Consider the following 16,689-nt stretch of genomic DNA (forward strand, 5'->3'; position numbering starts at 1 on the left):
TAAATTTATACGTCACATACACATCAGGTGTACGAAGAAACGTTGTAGGACATCAGGTGTACAGAGAAACGTTGCAGGACATCAGGTGTACAGAGAAACGTTGCAGGACATCAGGTGTACAGAGAAACGTTGCTGGACATCAGGTGTACAGAGAAACGTTGCAGGACACTTTCAAACACTAACTATATAATACATTATTCATATTGATTCATTATTCCGAATATTTAGTTATTTTTAAGTTGATCTCAATCGTTAGCTTGACATCATGATTAAATGCAGGAAATTTTAATGGTTAGTTAAATTCATTCAACATCAATGAAAAATCGTTGCCGTATATAATTAGCATTAAATTTTATTCCACACTAATTATTACTGAAAAAACGTGGTCAGTAAGAAAATGATTACAAATAAAAATTAATAATAGTTAATATATTGATGTATACCAACAGGAAATATAGAGAAGAGCAGCTGAATAAATAATAAATACGGAAATTGAAAAGAAAGTCTAAAACATGACAAGAGGTAAATAAAGGAATAGAGGGAATGTATGAATAGAGCGGATGAATGAATAGAGCGGATGAAGGAATAGAGGGAATGTATGAATAGAGTTGATGAATGAATAGAGTGGATGAATGAATAGAGTTGATGTATGAAAAATTATATGCACAAGTGCACTAGTTGAAGCATGAGACACGTTCGATGAATATGAATGATATGATGTATGGAGGATTTTGAAGGAGCGTAAAGCGTCTGTCGTTTGGTCATTATTTTCCTTCACTGGTAACTTCCATTCATTCATTAATTAATGAATGAAATAAAAACGTTTCAAACGTAACGCACGAAATTCTTTTGTAAATTTATAAATAAATTCACTTAAGAAATTTATTCCAGTAATCTTGTAACGTTTCTTTTTCGTGCGGTGATTTAAATTTTTTTTCAACCAATTTACATGTTTTTTTACACGCAATTTTTTCCATGTTCCCATACCATCGGGTTCTTCTTCCAGGGGCTCCGAGCCCCCACTTCTCCCCACACTTGCACGTAGGTTCCCCACCAAACCCCCCAGGGTTAATCCCCCACCTGCCCCCGGAAGGATCCTCCTCCTGCTGGGGTCGACGGCCATCTTGGAGAGGTGCTCGTCCACCGTCCCGTCGTCCTGGGTGGTGTGGGCCTGACCCCTGCGGGGGGAGGGGGGAGGGGTTACAGGGGTTAGAGTGGGAGGGGGATTAGAGAGGAAGATTTAAGATCTAGATCTAATAGTAAATTTGAATGAATAAATAAATAAATTTCAACAATATTTTTATCTAATTCATTTTACCATAGCAGTCAGTAATTTTTGTATTGATTTTTTTTGTTTAAACACATTATCTAATTTTGTTACAACATTCGGACAAAATGCTTATTTTAGTGACACATTTTATTGTAATTTCATGATTAGTAATGCTTATTCTAATATATTTAATGATGATGACGAATGATAAGAATGAAAAAAATTGAAAAAAAATTGATAACAATAATAATAATAATAATAATAATGTTGGCAATAAGAACAATGAAGGCACGAATGATAATAATGATAATAACAACAACAATAAGAAGCATCACCTTAATTAGTAATGCTTATTCTAATATATATAATGATGATGACAAATGATAACAATGAAAACAAAATTTATAACAACAATAACAGTCATCACCTGGTGACAGCGCCGATGATGTTGCTGGCAATGGAGCCCCCAGGCTGGTGGCCGCCCCCGCCCCCCCTGACACACAATATATATAATGTAATATATACCACGATATATTATTGTATATATCGATACCACGTTATATACAATATAAATTGTACATCATTATTGCAAGGAACTTAGAATTATTCAAAATAAGAATTGTATTTAATGTATATGGATAAGTATTTGTTTATAATAATAACAAAGGTGATACATGAATATACTGCATGTGAAGATTTTTAAAAATATTTATGCATTTAAATTTATTATATGTATTTATATATTAAATATAAAAAATATTTCTATATTTTTATTTATATAGGTAGACCAATCACATTCAATAATGAATGTGTTATAATATAGACGCTGTATCAAGTATAAAATCAATTTATATCAATTTTATATTATAGACACCTATATACATTTAAATAAATGCATTTTATTGATATAAAAACACATATTTTTTATTAATATATATATTTTTCATATATTTATATATGTATAGTTTATACATTTATGTAACTAAATATATAATTTATATCCTTAATATATTTAAAATATTTTATAATATTTTAAAAATATATTATATAACTAGGTCGATTTTTAGAACGTGGTAGGGTTGACTTGGTTGACATATTAGAACGTGGTAGGGTTGACTTGGTTGACATATTAGAACGTGGTAGGGTTGACTTGGTTGACATATCGGAACGTAGTAGGGTTGACTTGGTTGACATATCAGAACGTGGTAGGGTTGACTTGGTTGACATATCAGAACGTGGTAGGGTTGACTTGGTTGACATATCAGAACGTGGTAGGGTTGACTTGGTTGAAATATCAGAACGTGGCAGGGTTGACTTGGTTGACATATCAGAACGTGGTTGGGTTGACTTGGTTGACATATCAGAACGTGGTTGGGTTGACTCACCCCATAAAGTTCCCGATGAGGTTACTTGCGATGCCACCAAGCACGTCCTGGTTGCCACCACCAGCTCCCTGTCCACCGCCGCCACTGCAACCATGGTAGTGTTATGGTAGTGACAGGAATGTTTTATTGTATGGCTTTTGTATGGTGTTGTAAGTTGTGTTGTATTGTATTTTGATGGAGGTCGTTGTATAAATAATGTTATAATTGAAATATATGCAGTTGATATACCCGAGTTATTTATGGTACGTCTTGTAAATTTATTTCTGGGCTAAATGTAAAATGTATAACTAAGAAAATATGCAAACATGGGTGCATATACACCCTAATAAAATTCAGATGCGTGTGCGAGCCTGCATCAGGGCCGCCTAGGACTCGGGGAGCACGATAAGTCAGCTTCTCTACGTCAGCTTCGGCTCAGGGTTCGAAAAGCAGCCTCTGGGCAGCTCCCTATTTCGGTATGACTCGGCCGCGGCCTACTCTTCTCATACTCTCAGGCGACTATAAAGTCGGACAGGAAATTCTGACCAGAAGCTAATTTCGATCTGACGGCCAGACCCAGAATAACTTTGCGCCGAGTGTAGCGACTATTCGGCCGAAGCATGGGAGGTCCTCGAATTTTTTAGGACTAATATAGAATATTTTCACATTTTGTATACAAATTATACAAATATGGGGTATTTTTAATTTCGTCTAGCAAATATACAAATATAGGGTATTTTCTCACATTTTGTATACAAAATATACAAATATTGGGTCTTTCTTCACATTTTGTTTACAAGGATCCTCGTAAATCGTAAATACACATGAAATACACAATAAGTATCAAAAAATTATTCTTCACCTGAGCATCTTGCCGATGTACTGGGAGGCCATACCCGCCACCAGCTGGTTGCTGAAACCGCCACCGCCACCTGCACCGCCGCTGCCGTGCCCGCCTCTAAAATTACATGCAGTGGCGTGCAGGTAGCAAAATTAAAATTTAAAATATAATCATGAAAAGAGTGTGGCTTCACGAATAAAAATATGAATATGAGTTGTATTTTATTAAAAAATAAAAATAATTTAAAAAAAGAGATTTCAGGTATAAAAAATGCCTACCTCTAATTAAACAAGCATGGCGCGTACGTGCAGTGGCGTGCAAGTAGCAAAATTAAAATTTAACACATAATAAAAAAAGAGTATGGTTTCATATATAAAAATATAAGTATGAGTTGCATTACATAAAAAATAATATTTAATACAAAAATGTGATTTCAAACATAAAACTCAATGTGTTTTTGGTGTGGTCTATATATTTTATAAAAAATATAAAAGCAACAGTAAAAAAAATATAAAGTATTCCTGGAATAAGGTTATAATATACATAATAGAGGAAATAAACATTAATATAAAGCATATATATTCATTGAAGGTTCATTCATCAATCAACTGAAAAAATATTATGTAAAAAATAATTTTATGATTAATACTTTTTTCATGGGACTGATATTGATAATGATTTAAAATTGAAAAATATTCTTTAATTCAATAGAATTTCAAATTTTATAATGTATGATTTTATATAATCTTACATAGATGTATTTCATCAGATAATGGCAGAAAAATAATCAAAATTTAATATTAATGATTTATAGCCAGTGAAATAATCAATCTATCATTTAATGATAGCCTGTGGAGAGAAATTGGTTTAATTAAAAAAATAACTGACGGAAATTGGAAAAAAACGGAAAAAAATAAAAACATGCAGATTGAATAACGAAGAAAATTTAACGGAAAAATGTTTCGAGGTTTATTAATATTAAATATCTATTTGAAGTTCATCCTTAAAAGGAAATATAAGAAATATTTTCTGCGAACTCCAGTTCAATTTATTCAGGGTAACTCAGAAATTCAGAGGGCTTTTCAATGTACTCTTATAACTCGTTCAATAGGGTAACTCGCTTACCCGATTTCAGGGTAAAATAGCATGTAAAAAATTAGCAAGCAAGGAAAAACGTTGGGATCACACAACTTATACCATTAGAACTCCAGTTATTAAATGCAATAAAATTTCATGCAAAGAGAAACGATTTACCTTTCACGAGCGGCGTTGTATCATGGGGTTAAAACTGGGCAAGTTTAACCGCTCGTCTCGGTTGAACCATTAACTTTGCCTTACCTTAAATGCATTGAGAAGAATTTGTAAATTTCGACCAGAATGTTTACAACTAACTGCAAGTTTCGAACCCCCTATGTGACGCATTACATAATTAAGTAATAATATTTTTTGAAAAAAAACTTGAAAAAGATAGAAAACTATACACTCAGGAAAAAATTGAGTCATATTGTTTAAATGGTGACACACTTCCTGCATGTAGCACCGATATTTTCTTTTGCAGAGCAAAATAGTGTCAGACTTGGACAAAGGCTCTTACTTTTTCTGATTATAACACAGAATATAACTTATATACGTATAATATACTTAACCTAATATAACCTTTATATGATAAATAAGCTATAACTATAACCTGATGCCCACGACGACGTCCCGGACGAGGTTGCCTACAAACTCGCTGCTGACGTCACCGCGCTGCACCGCCTGCAGCTCATCGTCGGCAGCTCCAGAACTGACAGGTTAGTCGTGTTAGTGATATTAGTAGTATTAGTGGTGCTGGAAGTATTAGTAGTGCAAGTACTGTTAGTAGCGCTGGTAGTAATAGTAGTAGTACATGTAATATTAGTAGCAGTAGTAGTGCGGAAAGCAGTAGTAGGGCTGGAAATATTAGTAGTGCATGTAGTACTAGTACAGTAGTACAGGAAGGATTAGTAGTGTAGAAAGTATTAGTAATGAATCGCCGTAAAACGATGTTACCGGCACTTCAGTAGCCAGCCAGCACGTGAAGAAAACGCCATGTCGCCGTTTATTCAATTTTACTCAATAAAGCCGTATCTTATTTGAAAAAAAAACGGCGAAACCGTTTATTTATACTGGCAGTCGGCCACTAGAACGACAGTTACACGTTTTTCACGGTTATTTCGAAGAGAATAGTTCACTCGAGCCCACGTTGTAGCCTATGAAAATTTTGTATACAAAACGTACATTATAGGGTACACAAAAAAATTGTAAACAAGCATGTAAATTTATACAAACGTCAACATCGACAGCGATGTTGACGGTGGCAAAAATAAGTCTCACCATAACTACCCGAGAAATTTGCGCAAATGAATCAATATAAAAACAATTCCACCTGATATTATTGATTAAAGATTACAAACAAATATCGGTTGAGGAATATCTCGACGGAAAAGTTTGTGAGATTAGTCGTTACTTTTTACATTGAGATTTTCTTCAAATTCAGTCATGCCCAGGAGTTCGAATTCTTCTTCGAATTAAGTCTCAACCCAATCGCCCACGAGGCGATTGGGTTGAGACAAACGAAAAGTATTAGTATTTTTCAGAAATTGTTGCACATTAGGCTCTTAAAATTGTAATATCTTGTGTTTCAACGAGTAAACTAGTGATATTGTATGTTTTATTTACATATGCAATAATGCAGAAGATATAGGGATTAATTAACTAACACTTCACACCAATACAATGTCACAATAGTGAATGATGATGTCCGTATGGTTAGGATTATTAGGATTAGAAACCATTCCTATCCATAGGATTAGGAATGGTAGGATCCATCCAGGTTCCTATCTTTACTTATATCCTACTCACATAAAAAAATAATCACATTTTACACCTGTATAGAAAAGGTAAAATCGCATTACATACAAACAAAAGCCACAATAAAATAAAAACTAAGTTTTACAAACTCAAAAATCATGAACACGAAATTACACAAGTTTTTAATAGCATTCAAATTACAAAAATAATAACGCATTCGCTTTTAAACACACAAAATGTTAAAAATGAATCGGTTTCAAAATCGTAAAAATTACACACTGTATAAAAACCATACGCATTTAACCTAATATAGAATGAAAATCAAACGCGAAGTGAAAAAAAATTTATATGAACTACTTAGAAAATACAAACTTTAAAATATAAATTAGTTTATTCTTATTTAAATAACACATCATGGGACAAAATGAAATTGTACATAGACGAAACAAGGATAGAACTCACCCATAAAACAACACAACAACGATTTGACGCAAATAAAAAAAATTGCACCTTAATTTTTTAAATTTAAAATTTTTAAAAAATTTAATAAAAAATATAATAATTTTTGCTCAAATAACATGAAAAAACGATGCTACAACAACACCAAAATAAGCTACAAGAAAGGTTTTCCACATTAAACCCCAAAAGTAGCTTCTATTAACGCTGTAATAGATTTAACTTAAATAATATGGCAACAATAATAAGAAACATTTCATCACCAGGGTCCAGGCTTTCAAAAAAGTTAAGAGATTGTAAGTTCATCAGCCAATCATTGACGGCCTTTCAAGCAAAATCCACTAATCACAGACAAGAACATAGAGCGTAAGTACTTACGTTCACTTAGCGAGTTTTGAAAGTATGACCCCAGATCAATTCATCATTGCGACATTTAATCACTATACCAATTTACGATGAAATTTCATCATTGCATAGAGCGAATATTGCAAACATAAATACACGTAGGTTCGGTTACTCTGAGAGAAATGGGTAGGTCATTATGATCAAAAAATGGGCAATGGAATCGAAAAGGTACAACGCTATCTAAACACGGTTGACTAATCTAATTGGGTCATCCAGACTCACCCATTTGTCTTCGTGTTAGATTAAATTGATAAAGGTAGGAATGATGAAACGTGTCAACGATGAAACGTGTCCTATGAGTATCCTATGCATCCGAGAGGCGAAATAGGACGCGTGCTTCCTGTATACATTCGGTCTGTGTATAATGACGGTAAAAGAGACGTCATTCTATTACGTCAGCAACAGGGTTTTAGTTCAATCTTGCATCTATATACACGTCAGCACACGTCAGCATCACCCAGCACACGTCAGCACCACCCAGCACACGTCAGCATCACCCAGCACACGTCAGCACATTTGGAAACACTTGGAGTTCTCTGAAACACTTTGGTGTCTCGCTCTGGGCACGATCGCTCAGAGAGGCCTTGAAACACTTGAGTGTCTCAAGACAGCGGTCTAATTTGTCTCAGTGCACCTGAGGATGTCGCTGACGATGCTGGTGACGATGCTGGAGTTGCGGTTGGGGTCCGCGGTGGACAGGATCTGCTGGTGCGTGTCCTGCCTGCGCTCCCATGAAATAAAAATGCGATGACATACACGATTAATGCGATAAATATAATGCCATGGATAAACAATACCATATATGCTATATAAAACATAATATAATGAAAATGTAATACAATAAATGCTTTGAAAAATATAATAACAAGAAAATGTAATGCAATAAATGCTATGCAAAATAAAATAACTTGAAAATGTAACGTATGCATAAGTTATATACATATGATACAATGCACAAGACGATAATTACCATGACGAGAAGATACTACGTATATTCCTTAGTAATACATATATGACAGAAGATATATAAATATTATTTGAACATTGATACAGCAAACGAATCAATTTAATTGAACGCACCTCACGACCACCGCACCTCACGACCACCGCACCTCACGACCACCGCACCTCACGACCACCGCACCTCACGACCACCGCACCTCATAATCTCACGGATGACCGCTGAAGTTACGGAGGCGATGACGTCATCGTTGACGCTGGCCCCGCCCCCTTGTGGTTTCCCGCCGCTGACACACAAAAACGAAATACGATCATCGTAAGTTATAAAATGGCTAAATACTATTTATATTAATTATATCATTGGATTTTAAACAACATAATTCATATGTATGTTTCAGTTACATTAAAAACCTAATCACATATCACATCAGGCATTTAACGTTGAAATAACGTTTATTTAGCGTTTTCTCTTCGAAATAAACGTGAAATAAACGTTTTTTCTATAGATCAGCTCGTAATTGACGTCGTTTCAACATCATTTGCTGAGATGGGTTAAAATATCAGCATCACCATCACCATCATCATTATCATCATCATCATCACCCACCTGAGGTTACGAAGCACCTGCCCCACGATGCCCCCCACCGCCCCCTCGTCCAGCCCCGTGCGCTGCTGTACTCCCCCACCCCCACCACTGCTCGCAACCCCCACCCCCCCAGAGGGTTAAATAGCGTAGTGGGTGCACATTTTTTGGGGTGGGGTAATTGTGGTTGGGGTATAGGAAGGAGGGGGTGGTATACATATTTTTTGGAGGGGAGGTCCTATAGTGGTTGTTTGCGGAGGGGGTTGGTACATATATGAAAATTGTGATGTATCATAGAGATAGTTATATATAATAGTTAAACATGCAATAGATAAGTTGCATATTGTAAAATACAAAGATCTAAACTTTTTTTTCTGAAATTTAAACATTACAGATTTCAGCGCATAAAATAACAAAAAAATCAATCGAAAACTCTAAGGGCCCAGATTCTACACTCAGTATAATGAATGCGTAATATTGCCCAAATAAGTGACAATTTCTTACCCACAGTATGAACAGACAGCGGACGTAGCACTGATACGCTTTTTTGCCGTATTAGTATCATAAATCTTTCAAAGTAGAAATTTTCGAACATCTTAAACTTGAAAATGATTCAAGTTATACGAATGAAATTTACAGTGTAATTCAGTACTGCAGATATTTACAGACCATTTAAAGTTAAATCGACATGTAAATTTAAAAGTTGTTTCGGTTCACAGAGTGGGAACAACTAAACAAGAGCTGCATATAACGCAAAAAATATATATACTTGCGTTACATGTAGATATACAAATACTGCATATAACACAAAAATATATAGACGCGTTATATGCCAAAAATACAAACACTGCATTTGACAAAAAATATATAGCTGCGTCATATGCAAAATACAAACTCTGCATATAACACATTAAATATATAGCTGCGTTATATGACAAAAATACAAGGGCTGCATATAACACAAAAAATATATAGATGCGTTATATACCAAAAATACAAACGCTGCATATATCGCATATACATATGTATTGCATCAGGAAAACAATCAGCAGCTAACAATCTATAGCGACGTGCACAATCCACACGCAATCACCTGAAGAGACTACCAATCATGGCTGACGCTGCCTGGCTCAGCATGGTTGATTGGCCGTGCTGTCCTCCGCCGCTATGTTGGGTAAAAGTGATCGACTATGTAGGGTAAAAGTGGTCGACTGTGTAGGGTAAAAGTGGTCTACTATGTAGGGTAAAAGTGGTCTACTATGTAGGGTAAAAGTGGTCGACTATGTAGGGTAAAAGTGGTCGACTATGTAGGGTAAAAGCGGTCGATTATGTAGGGTAAAAGTGGTCGCCTATGTAGGGTAATAGTGATCGACTATGTAGGGTAAAAATGGTTGACTATGTAGGGTAAAAGTGGTCGACAGTGTATTGTAAAAAGTGCTCGACTATGTAGGGTAAAAGTGGTCGACTATGTAGGGTAAAAGTGGTCGACTATGTAGGGTAAAAGTGGTCGACTATGTAGGGTAAAAGTGGTCGACTATGTAGGGTAAAAGTGGTGGACTATGTAGGTAAAAGTGGTCGACTATGTAACGTAAAAGTGGTCGACTATGTAGGGTAAAAGTGGTCGACTATGTAGGGTAAAAGTGAACGATTATGTAGGGTAAAGTGGTAGACTATGTAGGGTAAAGTGGTCGACTATGTAGGGTAAAAGCGGTCAACTATGAAGGATAAAAGTGGTCAACTATGTAGGGTAAAATATGGTCGACTATGTAGGGTAAAAGTGGTCGACTATGTAGGGTAAAATTGTTGACTATGTAGGGTAAAAGCGGTCGACTATGTACGTAGGGTAAAAGTAGGTGGATAGCTATGTTGTAAGTACACACATCAGGACGCATGTGGCGACATAGATTATGTTGTATGACACAATATACAAGGAAACTTGTCACGAGGGCATTTATATAATACGGATCAATTTATTACATAGGAAATATAATACCTACAATTGCTGCCAGCGCCTCAGCTTTCATCAAAAAATTAGCACGAAAAATTCAAATAAACAATAAAAGTTATCAGAAAACGTTAACAGTCCGACTAAACTATCATCCAATTACTTATTAAGTAATATTAATAATTAATTAATATCATTATGAAACTATCATTAAATAAAACAATCACGCTGAAACGGTAATTTATTAATAATCAAATAATTGTGGCACATCCTCATACATATTTTATCGGGCAATCTATTGTAATATAAAAAATATATATCTATTGTAATACAAAAGGACATTGTAATATAAGACAGCACGTTTACAATGCGCAAAACGTGTATTTGGTGAGAGAAATAACGATACATTTAATATAAATTTTCACTCACAAACGACATGATAGAAGGAAAAGTAAAATCATATAAAAACACTAATATTTTTCAGTGCACACCCCTGTTTTGCACACTAAAATAACAGGGACCAACACAAAAAAGCAATAAAGAAATATCTATAACGAAGTGATGAATAATCCGTTTTACGCAGTGGGTATTCATTGAAATTAACAACGCATCAACACATAATACAATCGAAAATATCTTTTTTGCAAACTAAATCATACATAAAAAATTCCTAGCACATAAAATATTTAAGCATAACAAACGTTTGAGCGCACATAAAATGTTTGAAAACAAAAATTTTCCACGTTACAGGAAAAAATCAAGGAACAGGACGCCGCTAAAATTAATCAATTTTTCAATGAGGAAAATCAAATGATTTAAAAAATATAACTCAGTACTCACTGCAGTGACTGACAGAGAGCGCATTTTCTCTTCGACGAAAATGTGAAGTCACGGACGGATAGACGGACAAACAGTCGGACAGACAGACAGACAAACGGACAGACAGACGGACGGACAGACAGACGGACGGACATGGCGAGCACAATAGCGCTTTTTTCTAAAATAATAAAATGCGCTAAAGAATGAGAGCAAGGAGAAATTCATCGCGAATGAAACAGCACGGAGGGAAAAAATTATTGAACGCTATTCAAAATTTACACAAACTTACTGAAGATTAAAGTAAAGAAATTGAAGACAAATAGAATAATGTACAGAAAAAAACAAGCAGTAAAGCGCATGCAAGAAACAAGCGAAATATACCAAATTATATAGTAATCTATACATTTTTTGATAATACCGACGTTATAAATATAATGTTTAATTTAGTTGTAATGACCCAACGTTTTTCATTCGGCATCGCAACTATAAGTTTAATGTGAAATTCAAATTCCGCATAGAAATTCGAACTGAAATTTATGAAAAATTTATAAAAAAATATCTTCCAATTTTTCAATCTGAGTGAATAATTAAATTTTTGTTCACAGAATTACATGGGGCCAGAGCAGGCCTATGCCAGGCCCCAGTGGGGACATGGCAGGCTCAGAAGAGGCGGGGCTCAAGATGAAGTCCTCTAAAAATCATAGCTAGAAATGGGGCTTAAAATGGATTAGATTTAACCAAAATATTATGCACTGTAAATACCCTAGTTCTAAATAACCTTGATAGCCTATATAACTTAAGTTCTGTAGACAGGCCTACCCAAACATGCTGCCGATGCCCGAGATGAGGCCGCTCATGTCCCCACCGCCGCCGTGTTGCTGCTGCCCAGGCTGCTGCTGCCCGCCTCTGTCATACGTACAATAGTTAAATATCAATACAATAGTGTAATATACGCGTAAAATATTTCATTTATACATTCAACATATTGCAATGCTTGAATAAAATAATATATGGATACCATACGACTAACATGAAGCACTCTACCAGAAATCTACAGGGCAAAGTAGTTCCTTTGTAAAGTAGTTACCTAAGACACTTATCATAGTCTTAGCACAAACCTTTCATGCTCTCAGGAAACACTTGTCATCCTACCTTGAAATACTATTCATACTCATAGGACACACTTGTCATAATTTCAAGCGACTATGAAGTTGATAAGAAGAATCTTACCAGAAGCTAATGGCGATCGGGTGGCTAAGCAAACCCAGATTAACTCTTAACCGAGTGTAGCGACTCCTAGCTTGACAGAAGCCTAGGCGGCACCCAAATTTTGTCAAGACTTTTCATAGATACCTTAATATACCTGAGACTTGCATACCATTACACGCGATCTTATCATTACTCACGCTCGTAGCATTACGCACTCTGATCCATTATATATATATATATACTCACCCGCTTAGCATGCCGCCTATAACATTAGAAGCGAAGCCCAGCATGTCGTGTCCACCGCCTTGTCCGCCATGTTGGTCTTGGCCGCCATATTGGCCTTGGCCTCCGTATTGGCCTTGACCACCGTATTGGCCTTGGCCGCCATATTGGTCTTGGCCACCGTAATATCCTTGACCTCCGTACTGGCCTTGGCCGCCATATTGGCCTTGACCTCCGTATTGATCGTACTGACTGTAGGACAGCATTAAAGGACAATTGAGATGTAGTTGATTTTGTAAATAACATAGTAGATTGAAAGCATTTTATTTAAATGGAGCGAAAGATATAACAGCAACATTTTGGTTCAAGCAACAAATCCAAATCTGATAAAAGTTCATAAATTATTTAAAACGAATTTAAAGACCAAATCAATAACAATTGCTTTGATTGTTAATTTAAAAATTTAAATATTTTTCTCAGTTAAATAATTTTACAAGTCGAAAGTTCTACAATTCACCAAGCTTTCACTAATTTGTTTATTATTATCAAATTTTTAGTTTTTTAGTAAATTTAAGTGACACATTGCAAATTTTCAGAAATATTACTCGATTTATTCTGAAACCCAGACATTTGACGCTGAAGTAAGGCTGACACATTAAGACATTTAAAATCAACGTTGAAATAACGTTGAAATAAAGTTCCTTTTGACGTAGTTTGAAATAAGTGTTGGAATGACTTTGATTACACGTTGTTTCAATGTCAGTTGAAGTAAAAGTTGAAATAACGTTGAAACAACGTTGAAATAACGTAGAAATAACGTAGAAATAACGTAGAAATAACGTATAAATAACGTATAAATAACGTATAAATAACGTATAAATAACGTATAAATAACGTACAAATAACGTATAAATAACGTATAAATAACGTATAAATAACGTATAAATAACGTAGAAATAACGTATAAATAACGTATAAATAACGTAGAAATAACGTATAAATAACGTATAAATAACGTAGAAATAACGTTAAAATAACATTAACATAGCGTTGCTACCACAACATTTGCCTCAGTGGTGGCTGGAACTCACCCGCCAGGAGGAGGCTGCTGACCGGGCCGCTGTCTGCAGTGTCATTTGAAAAATAAAATTAATAATAAATTTTATGCGAATGAATACATAGTGTTTAATTATACTGAAAAAATATGACAAATATTATTCAAATATAAATGTACCATTATACTCCTAGGAACAATATTATGTCCAGTATTGTGATGGCAGTAATGTTATTTTCATTGTTTTTTTTTCAATATGCTTATACATTATTGTAGCATATAAATACAATGGAGTGAGTAAAGATTGATAAACTATTCACATATTATAACTCAAAATAAATATAGATTGAGCCAGAGATACAATATATAAACATTAGATTTTATCTCTATTATATTGTATCTATGTTATTAAACCGAATAAGTCAAATTTCAATCAAAGTTCTTTATAAGCTGAGATCGATATTTAATTATATTAAATTATGTTCATTAATAATATATAATTATCATATTGCATTCTATAATATTATTGAATATCCAATTACGTACGTCTGAAAATAGATAGGTCAAATTGTCCAAGAAGAGACACACTTGGCACAAATAAGCCCTTTTTTGTCGGGCTAAGCTGGGTCAATTACCTTCACAAAATGGTGAAAAAGTGCATCGCAATTTGGACAAGAACTCATACATAACTCTGAGTGTACGGATATAATTCATCACTCACCGGCCGCTGTTCTGCGCCTCGTCAAGGATCTCCTTGCCGACGTCCTTAAGGAAGTTGAACATCGTCGTGGATGTTCCCTGTTCTCTCCTGCTGTTCTTTGGAATATATACTCTTGCTAGATCTTATTTTATTCTCTAGCTCTTCTCCTGCTAGACAGACGTCTCTTCTTGTTCTCCTGTTCGCCTACTAGATGTTCTATTTTCTTCTCTAGTTGTTCTCACTGTTATTATTGTTGTTCTCTATCTTGTTCGAGAAGAATGCAAGGCATTACCACAATTACATATACGGGAATTATTATACATTATATTAGGAATGCATGGGTATTATACGGTGACAGTGATGAATGGTGAAGTAAATGGTATAAGTCCCACTGCCTTAAGCCGGCCACTGCCAGAGGTGGCATGCTGGTCACCTCTGAGATGGGTTAGCTCGCTACAATGTTGAAATAAGTAACTGTCTCTGACTGTTTCGACCAGTGGTAGCTACGATTCAATGCTACGAAGTGTAAAGTCATGAATCTGGGCCGAAACGACAGTAAGCATCCGAATCAAATGAAGAAAGCAAGGGCAAAAATACAACTGGAAGAGACGGCATGCGAAAAAGACCTGGGGGTTCACATGGAGACCTCCCTCAAGTTCCCTGAGCACTGCCAAAAAGGTTGTCAGTGAGGCAAACCAGATTTTTGGGCTCCAGCGAATATCTTTCGATTTCATCAATAATGAATCACTGAGTCACCTGTACAAGGGTTTAGTGCGCACGCACCTAGAATACGACAACGTAGTCTGGTGGCCAGTTTTCAAAAAGGATGCTGTTCTCAAAGAGAATTTTCAGCGCAGAGCTACAAACCTAGCACCAGAAGTTATGAAATTGAAGTATGAAGAGAGAGAGACTGAAAGCACTCGAGTTGCCTAGCCTGATGTACAGACTGTTGCGAGGAGATTTGATCGAAGTTTACAAGATGACCCATGGGTCTACAAAATCAATGTCGTGAGATACCTTCCTCGGCGCACAGGAAACCGAATAAGAGGACACAAGTACACGATAAAGAGGAAATCGTCCCGCCTGGAGATTAGGAAGCACTACTTCAGCTTGAGAGTGGTGGACATGTGGAATATACTACCGGAGGATGTAGTGCCCCAACGCTGAAAACCATAAAAAACAGGGTGGATGGTTGTTTGGCGGACATCGGTATAGTCGGTTGAGTTTCCGCTGAACCCAACCTGGGGCCATACATTCAAAACTCGCTAAGTGAACGTAAGTTCTTACGCTCTATTTATTGTCTATGATTGGTGGATTTTGCTTGAAAGGCCGTCAATGATTGGCTGATGAACTTACGATCTCTTAACTTTATTTTAAGGTATAGGCCCAGGCCTTTTAGGCTGTGTTTGACCAACCAGGCTGAACCCAACCAGGCCTTTTTGGCTGTTTTTGACAAACCAGGCTAAACACAACCAGGCCTTTTTGACGGTTTTTGACCAACCAGGCTGAACCAAACCAGGACTTTTTGGCTGTTTTTGACCAACCAGGCTGAACCCAACCAGGACTTTTTGGCTGTTTTTGACCAACCAGGCTGAACCCAGCAAGGCCGACTCAAAAAAAGTCTTATTGCAGAAATAGAAAACCCCAAGTATGAATAAACGCAGAAACTCAAAAGGCTTAAAGCCTTCAACGAGGATTATCCTGATGAGGAATGAAGCTAAGGCATCACTGAGGTATGAAGACGAGGAATGAAGCTAAGGCATCACTGAGGGTATGAAGACGAGGAATGAAGATAAGGCATCACTGAGGTATGAAGACGAGGAATGAAGATAAGGCATCACTGAGGGTATGAAGACGAGGAATGAAGATAAGGCATCACTGAGGTATGAAGACGAGGAATGAAGATAAGGCATCACTGAGGGTATGAAGACGAGGAATGAAGATAAGGCATCACTGAGGGTATGAAGACGAGGAATGAAGATAAGGCATCACTGAGGTATGAAGACGAGGAATGAAGATAAGGCATCAC

General features: G+C 35.9%; 1 protein-coding gene across 1 annotated transcript in view; it reads right to left on the bottom strand.

The window, feature by feature from the left end:
* The window catches only part of LOC108680635 (calpain-B), a 58,786-nt gene extending 43,850 nt beyond the window's left edge, over positions 1-14,936 (bottom strand). The window contains exons 1-8 of the mRNA XM_047882851.1: positions 14,682-14,936; positions 13,998-14,030; positions 12,931-13,158; positions 12,295-12,381; positions 3,497-3,592; positions 2,656-2,739; positions 1,698-1,763; positions 1,081-1,178 (exon numbers count right to left, since the gene is read on the bottom strand). Of these exons, the coding sequence (XP_047738807.1) occupies positions 1,081-1,178; positions 1,698-1,763; positions 2,656-2,739; positions 3,497-3,592; positions 12,295-12,381; positions 12,931-13,158; positions 13,998-14,030; positions 14,682-14,743 (754 nt within the window). The 5' untranslated portion in view covers positions 14,744-14,936. The remainder of the gene's footprint in view (positions 1-1,080; positions 1,179-1,697; positions 1,764-2,655; positions 2,740-3,496; positions 3,593-12,294; positions 12,382-12,930; positions 13,159-13,997; positions 14,031-14,681) is intronic.
* Positions 14,937-16,689: the final 1,753 nt, after the last annotated feature.

Source organism: Hyalella azteca, unplaced genomic scaffold (assembly GCF_000764305.2).
Source record: "Hyalella azteca isolate HAZT.00-mixed unplaced genomic scaffold, Hazt_2.0.2 contig11464, whole genome shotgun sequence".
Lineage (NCBI taxonomy): Eukaryota > Metazoa > Arthropoda > Malacostraca > Amphipoda > Hyalellidae > Hyalella > Hyalella azteca.